Raw genomic sequence first — 18091 nt, 5'->3', positions numbered from 1 at the left:
ACTCCTGTGGATTGGGGGTCAGAGGAATGGTCAGTTTTCAGATAAAGTAGACTTAAACACTTTTAATATTATCTGTGGTAGTGAAGCAGAGTCAGATAAGCTGTCCAAAACAGTGAAGCAGACAGTGTGCTAGAGAACTTGGCACTGAAGTACTTATCAACTGTCTCAAACAGGAAAATTTTATCTTTTATTCAGGACCAGACCATTTTACAGGGACAAATCCCTAGAGGAACAGGTGGGAGTACTTAGGTTGTAGGAGAAGAGTCAAAAGGTTGGGGACTGCAAAATGCACACCCTTGGCCAGGAACGACTTTACATAACTTGTTACTGGGTCTGCCCACACAGTACATGTAGGGAGAAAAAAGCCATTCCATGTGTACTTTTACTGTTTAAAGAAAAGGGTAATATATCACAGTCATAATGCAGCAGAGTGACAAGGGCACCTTCCCAGATGGCATGAAATCTGCCAGTAGATTGAAAAAACTGCAATAAAAATGTTTCTATAACAGAACATTAATTTTTATGTACCATACAGCCAACATGATAGAGACAGATAGTAACTAGTATTTGAACTTCTCGAAGGAAGGCCTAATCTATTGAGAGGAATGGGAGAGCCGGGATAAGGAGGCATCTCATATTGAACTGTGCACCTCACAAGTCCTCAGCAACACTTGGTGTTGGAAGATGGTAAAATTGTTTTGCAGACCATAAAGGCTTCAAGTTTTGCTATCCTGGATACAGTCTTTAATGTTGGTGCTCAGTATGGTGGGAGGATACATTCTCCAGGTGTATGGAATACGTTCCTTAACCACTCTTCCCAGTCCTCCTTCTAAGCTAATGAGAGGAGAAAGAATTGACAACTGTAACCAAGACATATTTATGTTTTATCAAACCAAAGTATGAATTCATCACTGCACTGAGCAGTGGACTAACCAATATGTAGATATTTGTTTATTAATATTTTATATTAATTTATTTGCTGGCTTATATGCTTAAAAGGTCTTTGTTTTAATGCAGGTGATCCAAGGACATATGACCCAGATTTCAAGGGGCCTGTTTCCAACAGGTAAGCAATTATTTTTGGGGGAATGTGCTTTTTTAAACATACACAGAAAGCTTTGGGGGATGGGAGAGATACTATTTTCCAATCAATGGAGAATTATGTCTACTGTGAGGAGACAATGACTTATTTCTGCCTAAATGTCACCTTATTTACACAGGGAAAGTACAGAAAATAAATCTTTCCATGAGTCATGAATATCTTCTCCCGTTAGCAAATGAACTGCCTTATATTATTAAACTAAGTGTTTGTACTTTTCAAAAAGAGAAGCAAAAAAAATGCTTTATGAGATTTAACCACTTTGTAGAGAAGCAAACTCATTCAAGTAGTTGTTTTATGCACCTGTGTACTCTGGGACTCACCAATGCAAATGCAGAGTTGCCATGCCAGTTTCTTCCACACCAAGTATTTGTGCTGCTCAGCTTCCAAGATCAGGGTGCTTTCTCAGAAGCAGTCATTCACCAATGCATCGTGTGCACTTTAGGATAGTTTAAAATGCTCTAGGGAAATATGTGCTCATCTCAGCTGCTGCTTCCTCCCCTCTCCAAGGTTCTGTGCCATTTTTAAATTAGCCAGTAATTCATAGTCCTCTTATTATTTATTTTAGCTTCTATTTGCAAGGTTTTTGCTAATCACAAAGGGGATTGTGGAGTAAAATGGCTACATATGGAGGGAAGACTATGCAGTTGGTGGCTGTTTTTTGCTTAACTTTGATTTCTGGCAGTTGTATGTCATAATGAACCGTGATGTGAACTAGCGATCAGCATGCTCATTTGCACGTGCCAACCATCAGTATGTACATTAGCATTTACTGTTATGTCCCTGTAATAGCCCAGCTTTAAAAAGATGTATATTCAGTTTGTTCTAATTTTGTGGAAAAAAAAACAAGTCATTTGTTTCAGGTTACTCATTTAAAGGCATACTTAGAATAAAGGTGCCTTCTTTAAAATGAATCCAAAATCTCTCCATTCTCTCCATGGTAACACCATGAATACATTTTGTTGTCTAGTATACAAACAGCCTCATTCAGTGTGGTGGCTACTTTTACTATCATTACATCCATTTTACAATAACTTATTTGTAAGCATCAAATATAGCCTATTGACTTCAAGGAAACTTCAGGTATAAATCAGATTCAGCAGTAATAATATTTATAATAAATAGGCTGACACATTTAGAAAGAGGAAATAAAGATTACACGTTTCTAGGCCATAGATAAGAAAGCAGAATTAGGCCTGGCTGGTTTTAGGTGTAGTAAAAGAGGTGAGATCTCCTGTCTTCCATTATGTAGAATTTAATGATGGAACCGGGTAGTTCAGGTAAAGTCTAAATGACTGTGGTAATCACTGTGAGGAAAGTAATTTATTTTTACCTGGGGCCTTTTGTGATGCCTCCGGTACCACAAAGACCTTCAAAGGTGAACTGGTCATTCTGTGGGCAGACCTTCCTCTGCCTTCAATCCAACAACGGAGGAAAGCATTGTAAAACCATGGGGACATAACTACAGGAAGACGTAGTTGGCCCATTTGTAACTTTTTTCGGCAGTAGGGTTCTATACTGTCCTTACTGGGAAAAAAATCGGGGTGCTTAAGGAGCAAGTAAGAAGCCCCCAGTTCTCCATATTGCCTTTAGCAGCAGGACTGGCTTTAATAACACCCTGTGCTTACATCATGCAGCTCTCCTGAAAAATCCAAAATGTTATTGGATAATCAGACAGACTCTTACAGCATTCTCTGCTTGTCAGTCCACTATGTTCTGTTTTCTTCTCTCAGTTCACAAGGGCAGTATTTTGTGCCTAGTCACCACACAACTGTATTTGTTTTGAGAAAAGATGAAGGGGTAATGGTCACGCATAGGAGAGGTGAACTCAGTGTCTCATTTTTTCCCATCTACCAAGAACTAGGTGTATGAGAGCTATTGTCCAATAACGAAGGAAAGATGATTTTGGTAGTTTAAGGTGTTTCCCCAGGCCCTTTTCACAAAGTAGGTATTCAGGCCCCAAGATTTCTCCCTGATATTCAACAGAATCAAAAAATGATTGATTAGTTAAAAAGGTATTCAGAATTACCCTTGGCATTAGACACTGGAAATGAATATGCATAGAAAACTAAGAAATAAAAGCTTTCTGATAAGATGCTACATGAGAAATTCATCTCATAATGTAGACCAAACTAAATTTTATTGAATGGAGAATTGGTATGCTTTCTTCTGTTAGGTAAGAACCATGTAATCCACTGTTTCTCTTCCTGTACTGCCTTGTAGGAAGCCTACTGAGAAGCCCACTTATTTTTGAGGATAAGAACATCCCATCTTTGTGTTATTACCAACAGTGTAATTCTTCTGATAGAGTTAGGGGTACTATACACATTTATTTAAGGAATGAAGGAAAGAAAACAAGAATGGGAAGGAAGCAGTGTGACATAGAATCCAGGGATAAATAAAAGGATGAACTTCAAAGGAGGCTGAGTAACGGCTATAGCATTATCACACTTGAGACAAAATAGTCAGCATGTGTAAGTGAGGCTTCACTTATGGGTTTAAACTTTACAACTTCTAAGTCTGTATTTAAAGTTCTTGCTAAGATGCTATCTGAACCCTCTACCATTTTCAGATGCCATTGGTGTGATATTGGGTTCATATTCCTAAACAAGATACTCTGCTAACAGGAAAGTAGTAACAGAGTTCTCTGAGCTATTTGCATTACTAGGTCTCATGGAATACACCTCATACTATTTCTCAAGTCAATTAGTTTTTATAAAGTGTCTACAGGAGGCATGACACTGCATACGATGTGGATCTAAGTATGCTGTGTCAAGGGAGGTCAAAGATTTACAGGTCCCTCATACAACAAGTTCAGCCTATTCTGTTTATCTCTCTTTTTATATTAGGGCAAAGTCATTAAAATGTTATGACTGTTTACTTGACCTGTGATCCAAGTCTAGGAAAATAAAGTCCAAATTGCTACCGTTGGCATCCTGTAATAAAGGCCACATGTTATCATCTCGGCTTTTAGAGATGGAGTTTGTTTCATTTGGTTTTAAATAGAATAACTATCCTCAAAAAAGGATGCAATTTTAAAGAATGCTGACATTTTCAAGCATAGCTATGAAAGAAATAATCATATGCTGGCGGGCACGGTGGCTCATGCCTATAATCCCAGCACTTTGGGAGGCCAAGGCTGGCAGATCAGTTGAGGCTGGGAATTTGAAAGCAGCCTGGCCAACATGGTGAAACCCCGTTTCCACTAAAAATACCAAAATTAGGTGGGTGTGGTGGTGCATGCCTGTAATCCCACCTATTCAGGAGACTGAGGCAGGAGAATCTCTTGAACCCAGGAGGCAGAGGTTGCAGTGAGTTGAGATCACGCCACTGCACTCCAGTTGGCAACAGAGAAAGACTCTGTCTCAATAATCATCATCATCATCATCATGATCATCATCACACTTTTTACAAACAGAATGTCATCCAAGGAATAGGTGCCATAACCAGTGGTATACTAAGAAAAAATGAAAAGCTAGACCTCATTAGTAATTACTCACACAAATATTGAATCCACATCTCTGTCCTCCAAGGAAAATTACACACCAGATGACAAGATCCCGCATGCATATGATAAGCTAAAGAGCAAGCACAAATAGCGTGGGCTGTGCACCAAATGTGTGGTCCACAGCAACAGGGGAGGAAGGGCACTCTGAGGCTGGGGTCAGAGGCGCTGATTCCTGGGCAGGGTCACAGAGAAAGGAAGACTTCTAATTTATGGGAAGCACTTTTCCAAACTTAGGAATTTGGAAAATAGCACTGCTTTCTAAGGGTTAAACTAGAAATTAACATGTAATTAAAGTAGAGATGTAGGTAGTTACCATAATGAGACCTGTAAGGCTTCTAGTCCAGCAAGTCTTGATGATAAATTTATTCAATCTATTGTCATATCTAAAGAGAAGTACAAATGATGATCAAACAACTCTGTCCACCTAAGAACTCTCCAGATTAGGGCACCAAGCCAAATTGATACAAGGATCCTATGTAAGGATCCTGCTCTCTTGACCACAGGCTAGCAGAGCGGGATGCCATCAAGCATTCTATTCATGTAATTCCCCTTGTTCTGACTTCACACTCATCAAGCAACCTTTTGATAATTAGGTTTTTCATTTAGTTTGCCTACCGGGAGGAATGAACTGGTCAGGGCAACATGAACATCAGTTCGGCTCAGCAATTAAATTTCTCAATGTAAATTATTTCATTGGCATTCTGATTTTAGACATCAGTCCCTTGTGAGCTTTTTTAGTGCCAGTCATCATCCCTGAGTTGGAGTAATTCTAGGGCATGACAAAATCAATATTCAGACCCTGCAGAAATGTACATAACTGGTTTGGCTCAGCAGAGTTTATTCAAGGGTTTAGAGAACTCAGAGACTGTTTAGGCAGACATGTTAAGACAAAATTATGTAGGGCTTTGAATACCATGCTAAAGAATTTGGAGCTGATTCTTAGGCAGTGGGAACTCATTGGAGAAATTAGTATTGGGGGAGTGGTGTGACATGATCTAAACTGTTACTCACAGGTCTGCTATGTACAGCTGTTCATAGTGGAGCTCATGGCTTAACTGAAGAGTCAGCCAAGCAAGCAACTAACTACAACACGGTATTATTATAAGTGCACAGACTACTCTTGGAGCGCCAAGGAAGAATTTCTGCAATTCACTCTAGGGATGATCAGAGGGTATTTTTCAGAAGAGAGAATTTTCCATTAGACTTTAATGTTATTTCAAGATTTCCCCCTTATACAGGTGTTTTAGTTAAAATAAATATATCAGTATTTCAAAAAGCCTCAGAAGTATATTTATATTTCTGACTTTCTACTTGATAGTTCTACCTGGATATGCCATGGGTATCCTAAACTCAACATTTTAAAGCCTGAACTCATGAGCTTCTTTGCCCTTTATACCCTTCCTGCTCCTTCTCATGGTGTTTCCTCCCTTGGTGAATGTAACTACAGTCAAACTAGTTGTTAAACACAATAGTGCTAGATTCTTGCTTCTACCCTGAATATACAATAGTCCTAAAAACCTTGCAGATTTTGTCTTCTTTTTACCTCTTAGAACTCTGCTTTCCCTACAACTGCCTGAGTCGAGGCTTTAATAATCTCTCAACTGAGTTACTGAAATAGTCTTTTAAATGATGTCTTGCTTTCCTTCTAACCAACTCTGTCCTGCAAGAATTCTATCTTTTCCAGGATTGAGTCCATCCTTAATTTTGAGGCCAAGGTGACAGTTTATTTAGGCATTCAGCAAATATGCATTATATACTAGGGACTTTTCTCAGCCCAGAAGACACACTGATGAACAAAACAGACAAGCTTCTGGCTTCTCATAGACTTCAGATTCTAGATAGGACATCAATTATATAAGCAAGGAAATGAATAAAGCTACTTTTAATAGTGATAAATACTGTAACATAAATACAATCAAATGATATGGTTGAGAGTGAATGGGGAACTGAGTTATTGTTAAGGGCTCTTGGGCACATGGCAGATAAGAGTTGGATGACAAGAGGGGGTCAGCCATGCAAAGATCTGGGATCAAAGCATTCAGGCAGAAGATAACAAATGCAAAGTCCCTGAGATGGACACAAGTTTAGAATGTTTAAGGAATGGAAACAAGTCAAGTGTGACTACAATGAAAGGGTAAGTGTTCTCAGGCTTTCATACTTTGATGTGTACTCTTGGCTGTTCTTGGAATGTCTTCAAGTATGAGTGCAATGGTCACCTCTGCTTTGTATTTTTTCTATATTCTTCTTACTCCTATCAGTACTAGATACACTGTCCTTTTTCCAGAGCTCTCATCAATAACTATTAATTTCACTGATCACATTAATCTCTTTCTTATCTGCCTCTCCTATTGAACTACAAACTCTGTTGGGGAGGAACTTTCCTTAGTTTATCTTTGCGTTTCTAGCACATAGCACAGCGCCTGGCACAGAGAAAGCATAGTTAATTAATACTTTTTAAAAATATCGATTTAAAGGTGGCTACAGAGTTTTGGGTTATTTTCATAATTATCAGGAATAACTTGTAGGCAGTGATATTTTAAAGTGCAAAAAACATAGAAAAAAGAACAAGCTCACATATTGAGGAATAAAAGAGGCCACAAATATTAAAGATGAGTGTTAGCCTGTATCTTTCTGTGGAAAAGAGACACGCTGATAAATAATTAATCACATTAGGCCTTTTGCTCCATGCCGAATGAAGAATATAAATGCCAGGTTTAGAGTACATCTTCAATTCACATTTGAATTCTGAACAATTAGCCATTTGGGGCAATTATTTACTTTTATTTCTCTTCATTTCCTTCTACACTTGAGACTTCATAAAAAAGTTTTCAAAGGAAGTGCTATTGATACAGGCTTTTTATTCCAAACTATTTTACAAATCAAACTGGTTCGTAACCTCTGTTTTTGTTTTTGTTTTTGTTTTTTTTTTGAATATTAGAGACTTTTAAACCCCAGTTTAACTGTATTTAGAATTGTCTCTGAAATTACAATGTACTACTCTGGAAAGAGTTCCTGGGCACAAGAGGTATTCAATCTAAGACAGACTGGCCACATGGCAGGGATGGCAAACATAGGATTAAGTCATGAGACCAAGGTTAGACTGGATGTGCTCAAAGGACCATTTGGTGGTTTGATTTCAGCTCACCAATAACAATGACAAAATGGTGATAAACATGCTAATGATGCTGATGACGAAGATTCTGCAGTTGCTCCTCTGCTGTAGCTGATGATAGCTGCAATGATGGCTAACATTTATTGAGCTCTATCCATGCTCAATTATAAGCATTTATTTTATTTATTTATTTATTATTAGACTTTAAGCTCTAGGGTACATGTGCACAACGTGCAGTTTTGGTACATATGTATACATATGCCATGTTGGTGTGCTGCACCTATTAACTCGTCATTTACATTGGGTATATCTTCCCCCCGCCCCCACAGTAGGCCCTGGTGTGTGATGTTCCCCTTCCTGTGTCCAAGTGATCTCATTGTTCAATTCCCACCTATGAGTGAGAACATGCAGTGTTTGGTTTTCTGTTCTTGTGATAGTTTGCTGAGAATGATGGTTTCCAGCTGCATCCATGTCCCTACAAAGGACATGAACTCATCCTTTTTTATGGCTGCATAGTATTCCATGGTGTAAATGTGCCACATTTTCTTGATCCAGTCTGTCACTGATAGACATTGGATTGATTCCAAGTCTTTGCCTCCAGCTTTGTTCGTTTGGCTTAGGATTGTCTTGGCAATGCGGGGTCTGTTTTGGTTCCATATGAACTTTAAAGCAGTTTTTTCCAATTCTGTGAAGAAAGTCATTGGTAGCTTAATGGGGATGGCATTGAATCTATAAATTACCTTGGGCAGTATGGCCATTTTCATGATATTGATTCTTCCTATCCATGAGCATGGTATGTTCTTCCATTTGTTTGTGTCCTCTTTTATTTCACTGAGCAGTGGTTTGTAGTTCTCCTTGAAGAGGTCCTTTACATCCCTTGTAAGTTGGATTCCTAGGTATTTTATTCTCTCTGAAGCTGTTGTGAATGGGAGTTCATTCATGATTTGGCTCTCTGTTTGTCTGTTACTGGTGTATAAGAATGCTTGTGATTTTTTGCACATTGATTTTGTATCCTGAGACTTTGCTGAAGTTGCTTATCAGCTTAACGAGATTTTGGGCTGAGACGATGGGGTTTTCTAAATATATAATCATGTCCTCTGCAAACAGGGACAATTTGACTTCTTGTTTTCCTAACTGAATACCCTTTATTTCTTTCTCTTGCCTGATTGCCCTAGCCAGAACTTCCAACACTGTGTTGAATAGGAGTGATGAGAGAGGGCATCCTTGTCTTGTGCCAGTTTTCAAAGGGAATGCTTCCAGTTTTTACCCATTCAGTATGATATTGGCTGTGGGTTTCTCATAAATAGCTCTTATTATTTTGAGGTACGTTCCATCAATACCAAATTTATTGAGAGTTTTAGCATGAAGGGCTGTTGAATTTTGTCAAAGGCCTTTTCTGCATCTATTGAGATAATCATGTGGTTTTTGTCTTTGGTTCTCTTTATATACTGGATTACTTTTATTTATTTGCATATGTTGAACCAGCCTTGCATCCCAGGGATGAAGCCCACTTGATCATCGTGAATAAGCTTTTTGATGTGCTGCTGGATTCGGTTTGCCAGTATTTTACTGAGGATTTTTGCATCGATGTTCATCAAGGATATTGGTCTAAAATTCTCCTTTTTTGTTGTGTCTCTGCCAGGCTTTGGTATCAGGATGATGTTGGCCTCATAAAATGAATTAGGGAGGGTTCTCTCTTTTTCTACTGATTGGAATAGTTTCAGAAGGAATGGTACCAACTCCTACTTGTACCTCTGGTAGAATTCAGCTGTGAATCCATCTGGTCCTGGACTCTTTTTGGTTGGTAGGCTGTTAATTATTGCCTCAATTTCAGAGCCTGCTATTGGTCTATTCAGGGATTCAACTTCTTCCTGGTTTAGTCTTGGAAGAGTGTAAGTGTCCAGGAAATTATCCATTTCTTCTAGGTTTTCTAGTTTATTTGCGTAGAAGTGTTTATAGTATTCTCTGATGGTAGTTTGTATTTCTGTGGGGTCAGTGGTGATATCCCCTTTATCATTTTTTATTGTGTCTATTTGATTCTTCTCTCTTTTCTTCTTTATTAGTCTTGCTAACGGTCTATCAATTTTGTTGATCTTTTCAAAAAACTAGCTCCTATATTCATTGATTTTTTGGAGGTTTTTTTTTGTGTCTCTATCTCCTTCCATTCTGCTCTGATCTTAGTTATTTCTTGCCTTCTGCTAGCTTTTGAATGTGTTTGCTCTTGCTTCTCTAGTTCTTTTAATTGTGATCTTAGGGTGTCAATTTTAGATCTTTCCTGATTTCTCTTGTGGGCATTTAGTGCTATAAAGTTCCTTCTACACACTGCTTTAAATGTGTCCCGGAGATTCTGGTATGTTGTATCTTTGTTCTCATTGGTTTCAAGGAACATCTTTATTTCTGCCTTCATTTAGTTATGTACCTAGTGGTCATCCAGGAGCAGGTTGTTCAGTTTCCATGTAGTTGAGTGGTTTTGATTGAGTTTCTTAGTCCTGAGTTCTAGTTTGATTGCACTGTGGTCTGAGAGACAGTTTGTTATAATTCCGTTCTTTTTCATTTGCTGAGGAGTGCTTTACTTCCAACTATGTGGTAAATTTTGGAATAAGTGTGATGTGATACTGAGAAGAATGTATATTCTGTTGATTTGGGGTGGAGAGTTCTGTAGATGTCTATTAGGTCTGCTTGGTGCAGAGTTGAGTTCAATTCCTGGATATCCTTGTTAACTTTCTGTCTCATTGATCTGTCTAATGTTGACAGTGAGGTGTTAAAGTCTCCCATTATTATTGTATGGGAGTCTACGTCTCTCTGTAAATCTCTAAGGACTTGCTTTATGAATCTGGGTGCTCCTGTACTGGGTGCATATATATTTAGGATAACTGGCTCATCCTGATGAATTGATCCCTTTACCATTATGTAATGGCCTTCTTTGTCTCTTTTGATCTTTGATGGTTTAAAGTCTGTTTTATCAGAGACTAGGATTGCAACCCCTGCCTTTTTTTTTTTTTTTTTCCCCATTTGCTTGGTAGATCTTCCTCCATCCCTTTATTTTGAGCCTATGTATGTCTCTGCATGTGAGATGGGTCTCCTGAATACAGCAAACTGATAGATCTTGACTCTTTATCCAATTTTCCCATTTGTGTCTTTTAATTGGACAATTTCGTCTATTTACATTTAAGGTTAATATTATCATGTGTGAACTTGATCTTGTCATTATGATATTAGCTGGTTATTTTGCTCGTTAGTTGATGCAATTTCTTCTTAGCTTTGATGGTCTTTACATTTTGGCATGTTTTTGCAATGGCTGGTACCGGTTGTTCCTTTCCATGTTTAGTGCTTCCTTCAGGAGCTCTTGTAGGGCAGGCCTGGTGGTGACAAAATCTCTAAGCATTTGCTTGTCTGTAAAGGATTTTATTTCTCCTTCAGTTATGAAACAATTTGGTTGGATATGAAATTCTGGGTTTAAAATTCTTTTCTTTAAGAATGTTGAATATTGGCCCCCACTCTCTTCTGGCTTGCAGAGTTTCTGCCGAGAAATCTGCTGTTAGTCTGATGGGCTTCCCTTTGTGGGTAACCCGACCTTTCTCTCTGGCTGTCCTTAACATTTTTTCCTTCATTTCAACTTTGGTGAATCTGACAATTATGTGTCTTGGAGTTGCTCTTCTCGAGGAGTATCTTTGTGGCATTCTCTGTATTTCCTGAATTTGAATGTTGGCCTGCCTTACTAGGTTGGAGAAGTTCTCCTGGATGATATACTGCAGAGTGTTTTCCAACTTGGTTCCATTTTCCCTGTCACTTTCAGGCACGCCAATCAGATGTAGATTTGATGTTTTCACATAATCCCATATTTCTTGGAGGCTTTCTTCATTTCTTTTTATTCTTTTTTCTCTGCACTTCTCTTCTCACTTCATTTCATTCGATGTTCAATCTCTGATACTCTTTCTTCCAGTTGATCAAGTCAGTTACTGCAGCTTGTGCATTTGTCACGTAGTTCTTCTGTCATGGTTTTCATCTCTATCAGTTTGTTTATGGTCTTCTCTGCATTGATTATTCTAGTTATCCATCCTTCCATTCTTTTTTCAAGGTTTTTAGTTTCTTTGCGCTGGGTACGTAGTTCCTCCTTTATCTCTGAGAAGTTTGATTGACTTAAGCCTCCTTCTCTCAACTCGTCAAAGTCATTCTCCATCCAGCTTTGTTCTGTTGCTGGCAATGAGCTGCATACCTTTGGAGGGGGAGATGAGCTCTGATTTTTTGAATTTCCAGCTTTTCTGCACTGCTTTTTCCCCATCTTTGTGGTTTTATCTGCCTTTGGTCTTTGATGATGGGATGTACTGATTGGGTTTTGGTGTGGGTGTCCTTTCTGTTTGTTAGTTTTCCTTCTAACAGTCAGGACCCTCAGCTGCAGGTCTGTTGGAGTTTGCTTGAGTTCCACTCCAGACCCTGTTTGCCTGGGTATCAGCAGCAGAGGCTGCAGAAGATAGAATATTGCTGAACAGCAAGTGTTGCTGTCTAATTCTTGCTCTAGAAGCTTCGTCTCAGAGGTGTACCCGGTTGTGTGAGGTGTGAGGTGTCAGTTTGCACCTAGTGGGGGATGTCTCCCAGTTAGGCTACTCAGGGGTCAGGAACCCACTTGAGCAAGCAGTCTGTTCATTCTCAGATCTCAACCTCCGTGCTGGGAGAACCACTGTTCTCTTCAAAGCTGTCAGACAGGGATGTTTACATCTGCAGAGGTTTCTGCTGCTTTTTGTTTAGCTATGCCTTGTCCCCAGAGGTGGAGTCTACAGAGGCAGGCAGGCCTCCTTGAGCTGTGGTGGGCTCCACCCAATTTGAGCTTCCTGGCATCTTCGTTTACCTACTTAAGTCTCAGCAATGGCGGGTGCCCCTTCCCCAGCCTCACTGCCGCCTGGCAGTTAGATCTCAGACTGCTGTGCTAGCAATGAGGGTGGCTCTGTGGGTGTGGGACCCTCCAGGCCAGGTGTCAGTTATACCCTCCTGGTATGCCGTTTGCTAAGACCCTTGGTAAATTGCAGTATTAGGGTGGGAGTTACCGGATTTTCCAGTTGTTGTGTGTCTTGGTTTCCCTTGGCTAGGAAAAGGGATTCCCTTCCCCCTTACACTTCCCAGGTGAGGCAATGCCTCGCCCTGCTTCAGCTCTCGCTGGTCGGGCTGTACCTGCTGACCAGCACCAACTGTCCGACACATCCCAGTGAAATGAACCCAGTACCTCAGTTGAAAATGCAGAAATCATCCGTCTTCTGTGTCGCTCGTGCTGGGAGCTGGAGGCTGGAGTTGTTCCTATTCGGCAATCTTGGGCACGCCCCCCTCCCCAGAACCTCTTTCAGACATTTTTACAACACAAGACTTACATTTTTAAAAAATTTTGTGTTCTTTTTTCTATAGATTTTTAATCATAATTTTCTATGATAATGAGCCCCACCTTCATATATTTAAATCCCCTCTACAGTTAGAAACACATACCAATTATTTCAACAAGAAGCAAATATGAGAACGGCATACATTTAGGAGACAGCACAATGTTGTCACAATTATTTGAGATGTCTACTTGGTAACAACACTTTAGAATTTATAAGAATGTGTGGTGTGTGTCCACATAGTGCTTTCTGTGCTTATCACTACGGCCTAAAGCTGAACTTTTTCTTTTGTGCTTTGGCATCAAGAGTTGAATCACAGAGTCAGTGAATCTCAGGATTGGAAAAGACTTTGAGGTCACTTAATCCAACTCCTGTATATGAATGAACCCCTTCTTCAACATCCCTAATAAGTGGCTCTTTATTCTTTCTTGAATCTTTTCATGATAGTGAACTTACCACCCCTCCAATGCTTCAGGTAAAAATAAATGATTTTACTAAATTTCAGACAGATTTTCCATCTTCTTTAATAATACTTATTTTCAGTATTGTGACACCTACCAATTTGTTTAGTATACTCTTTTGTGTAAAAAGAAAAAGAGGACAACTATGGAACATTCAGGCTTCCTTTTCTATTTACTTATATACCTATATGCTGCCTCTTTCTAGAAAGGATCTTAAGTGAAATGACTTAAAACATCTGGATGCAATAGAATTATTAAAATGAAAATAGAAATTCAAAGTCCTAAAAGAAATTCTTGAATCAAGACTAATATAGTAGCTGGAATTGAAATTAAATTGATCAGTGCGTTTCCTACATATCAATATAAAAAGAAAAACATAGTGGATTATACAGTTCTTTTTATCAGAATAAAATATACTAATTATTCAGTATATAAAGATTTTTCTTAGTTTTAAATTATAAGAGGCATTTTTCGTAGAGCATCTTTTATGTGCATTCATGTGAATCTGTTACATGCCCCATGTCTTCTAGGCACTAGAGATACTGTGATGAGCAAGATAGGTAAAGTGGCTGTCTTCTTGGAAGAGGGAAGAAATAGGGCAGAAAACATCTGAGAAATGAACATAAGTATGAGGAAGAGAGTAAAACAGAGTGATGTACAGTGCCTATTAGGGGAGGGGAAGTGTTAATTTAGATTTGGTGATGAAGGGAGATTTCTTTGTGGAGGCGACAATTGAAATGAGACTTGAATGATAAAAGGAGTAGGCCATGCGGAGTCTGAGGATATAGCATGTCAAATAGAGAAGGCAAAATGAAGAGTCGCTAAGGCAAGAATACACTTAGTTCAGGGAGCAGAGAGACCCCTGTGAGTTCAGCATGGTGGATGGGAGTGGGAGACTTGGGTAGTGGGTGGGTAGGAGATGCTCTGCAAGCTAAGCATGTTTATAGTGAGTGCAGTGGAAAAGCCATGTGAGGGTTTTAGTAGCAGAATGAGCTAATCTGTTTCTAAAACTCATCCTGGGTGCTCTGTGGAGAATTTAACTGTCCAAAATCAGGAGCAAGGAGATTCACAGGAAGCTTTTGCAGTTGTCTAAGTGAAGGAGTCAGTCACTTGAAAGAGGGTAGTGGCAGTGGAGATAGAGACTTGTATAGACTCAAGATATGTTTTGGTGGTAGAGGGAGCAGCAGTTACTGATGCAATTGGATGTGAAAAGCAAGAGAAAAAATGAGTCAAGAATAACTATTAGATTTGTGACTTGAACTACCAGGAGAATGATGCTCCCTTATAGTACAAATGAAAAGATTAGAAAGGTTAAGACTTCTGTTTTGGCTATGTTAAGTTTGAGATACTAAATAGATATCAGCGTGTGAATGCTATGCATGAGTCTGGAGCTCAGTGAAGAATAAAATGAGGGATGGTGATCAAGAACTGGGAGTTGTCTGCCTAGAGACAAGATTTAAAGCCGAGCCTCTGGATTACAACAGTTAGGAGGGTGGAGGAGAGGCCCAAGAACAACACTCCAGACTCAAAAGCATCTGGAGATCAAGCAGAGGTGGAAGAACCAGTACAGGACATGGAAGAGCACCCAGTGAGTTGGAGAAAAGGCAGGAGAATGAGATGTTGTAGAAGTCAAAAAAAAAAATGAGAAAGTTTTACAAGAAGAGTTTGGGTTTTTGTTTTGCTTTTATTTTTCTGAAGTGGCCATATGTGTTGATTACCTTGAGAGGTCAAACAAGATAAAAATTGAGAAATGAGCATTGGATTTGGCAAAATAAAAGTCATTAGTGACCTCATCAAGAGCAATCTCAGCAGGAGTGGCCACTAAAGTGTGACTAAAAAGAGTTCATTAGAGATTGTGAGGTGAATCTAGTAGAGATGGCTACCAGAGGCAATAAAGACAACACTTTCAGTAAGTTTTTCTGGTGGATGAGAGGAATCTGGGGTCAAAGAAGAGTTTTCTGAAGATGGGAGACACTAGAACATGGTGGTGTGTGGTCTAGACATTATCTAGAAGGCTACTGATGAGAAAGAAGAAATTATGGAGACAAAGTCCTAAAGATGGAGTCCAGAACACAATTGGATAGTCTGGCCTACAATGGAAGCAGGGACTTTGAACTTTAGTTGCAAGACAGTAAGCAAGGAACAGGGTAGAGATGTTGGAATGTCAATAGTTTTGGTAATGAAAAGAAGAGGTAATCTTGCTGGTTGCTTTTATTTTCTCAATAAATTATGAGGTAAGGCCATGATGGGGGTGGTGGCAGTGGTGATGGGGGGTGGCAGTGGTGGTGGCAGAAGGCCCAGGGCTGGAGTGTTGAGTGTTGGAGAGGGCAGAGAAAGTATGAAGCACACATTTTGGGAATGGGGAAAATCCAGAATATATACACACACACATATATATGCATATATGTATATGCATGTATGTGTGTATATATGTGTGTGTGTGTGCATATATATTTCATTTGCCACATAGAATATTATTCTAGCCTAGGAAAGGCTTAAGGGAACATAAAAATTTGTACTTAAAAATAATGAAGAACAATGATTTGTGGGTATATATTAGATACCTAAATTACATGAACCAGGAGATCCTGAGGTGACTGAAGCTGGGTGATAGCACCCTAGAATGCTTCACGTAGTAGGAGAATCTTCAGCAATATTTTGAAGGAAGGATCATATTAGCAAAGGAGGTAGTTTATCTTGCAATGGCTTAAAAATAGGAGTAGGCATGTAGCATACAAATAGATTTGCTTGGCTAGACCAAAAAGTAGAGCCTAAATAAAATATATGGCTGAAAAGTGAAGGGGAGTAGGCACATGTGTAAAATATCAGAGATGATATATTGGCAGAATTTCATTTCAATTTTTATGGAAAAGGATAAAAGAGGTTAAGGTAGATTCCAGATTGTGCATTAGTTTATTCCTTCACTCTAGTGGGGCATACAGAATTAAATAAGACACAGACTATGCTCCCAATAAACTTAAAATTTCAGCCACTAATGTTAATATATTTAAAAATGAATGACTTGCTAAATGGAAGTACAAGCATAATTCAGGGAACAGAGTAAAGTGAATAACTATTATTGACTAAAAAAAATCAAGAAATGTTTATTGGAGGTATCATTGAGCTTGATCCGGGAGGAGGAGAATGATTTAACAGATACAAGAATGGAAAAGAGAATTGGGTTTATGGAGCTGTGTGTTGCAGATTGGGTTCTTGGGGGCAGATGCTGAGATGTAGTCTGTGGTGCAGGCTCTTTACTAGTGATCAGTGTCTGCGAAAAGAAGGGAAAGGAAGCAAGAGGGAAGAAGTTTTTAAACGGCTAGGTCCAACAAAAAAAGCCTCAGCCACCCAGCAGGGAGGAGTCTGGAGTAACTCTGAAATGGCCACACCTTTATTTACTTCTTTTTAACTCTTCCTTTAGGTTCAAGGGTACATGTGAAGGTTGTTATATAGACAAACTGTGTGAGACACGGGTTTGGTGTACAGATTATTTCATCTCCCAGGTAATAAGCATAGTATCCAATCGTGAGTTTTTTGATCCTCTTCTCTCCTCACACCCTCCATCTTCAAGTGGCACTGAGGCTCTGGCAGACATTGCCTGGAGACAAGAGGCTGTCTACATACCACACTCCTCACTGCTGGGCAGCCAGTCTTTCCTTAAAAGGAAACGAGGGTGGAGCTTTTTCATGTGAATCACAGCACATGGGCATAGCATATCCCATCAGACCCCAGAGGGGCTGAACAGAGAGTAGGATGGAAGACGTTTTGGCAACAAAGCTGAAGAGATCATGTGGGATTATAGAGATGCTTGAAAGCCATGATGAGGATTTGAGACTTTTTTCCCAAGGAGCTTTGTTAGGGAATTAAGGAGGGCCATATGATCGTCTAATACCCTGCTTTCAGGAGATAATGCCAGATAGTGAACCTGCAGCACCAGAATCTCTTACAAGTCATAGTTGCCATAGAACACAGCTGCCTAATGAATTGGCAGCTGGGGGCATAGGGGACGTAGCCCATACATGGTGTCCAGTTTCTTTTTCTATCTCCTATTCTTAGATAACAATATCTTGATATTTCATTCAACCCAAATTCACCTGACCCTTCACCTTTACTGTGATTACAACTAAAATGTTTGTAACTGACCCATATCTCCTCTTTTTAGAGAAACTAATATTATCTGTCTTACCATATTACTGTGTCAGACCAACATACCTGTGTTAGAAGAATATATTACCTATATTTTTCAAATATTGTTCTGCCCAGGCTGTCTTGCTGATGAATGGATTTGTTTTTATTTGCTCTCAATCAATCTATATATTTAAGTGTACATTCTTTTGGCAAGAGAGTGGGAAAAGAGATTATTTTACTATTAAAAATTTAAAGGCAGTGTGTGCTCAGATGGACAGGAGACCAGTGGGTAGGCTTGGTTGGGAAGCCAGCAGGGATGGAAAGCAGCTGGTAGTTTCTGAGAACTGGTAGTTTCTGAGGTGGCACCACCTACCATGTAATCAGGCTGGAGATGGTGAACTAGGACCCTAGGGGCGA

General features: G+C 39.4%; 1 protein-coding gene across 2 annotated transcripts in view; it reads left to right on the top strand.

Annotated features, from left to right (window-relative positions):
* Positions 1–18091, top strand: part of SLC44A5 (solute carrier family 44 member 5) — a 391705-nt gene that overhangs the window by 244262 nt on the left and 129352 nt on the right. For both annotated transcript variants that reach the window (XM_033225324.1, XM_033225325.1), the window contains one exon: positions 1018–1066. In XM_033225324.1, coding sequence (XP_033081215.1) covers positions 1018–1066 — 49 coding nt within the window. The remainder of the gene's footprint in view (positions 1–1017; positions 1067–18091) is intronic.

Source organism: Trachypithecus francoisi, unplaced genomic scaffold (assembly GCF_009764315.1).
Source record: "Trachypithecus francoisi isolate TF-2019V2 unplaced genomic scaffold, Tfra_2.0 Lachesis_group12, whole genome shotgun sequence".
Taxonomy (NCBI): Eukaryota; Metazoa; Chordata; class Mammalia; order Primates; family Cercopithecidae; genus Trachypithecus; species Trachypithecus francoisi.
The sequence above is the reverse complement of the archived record's forward strand: the minus strand, read 5'-3'. Positions and strand labels throughout refer to the sequence as shown.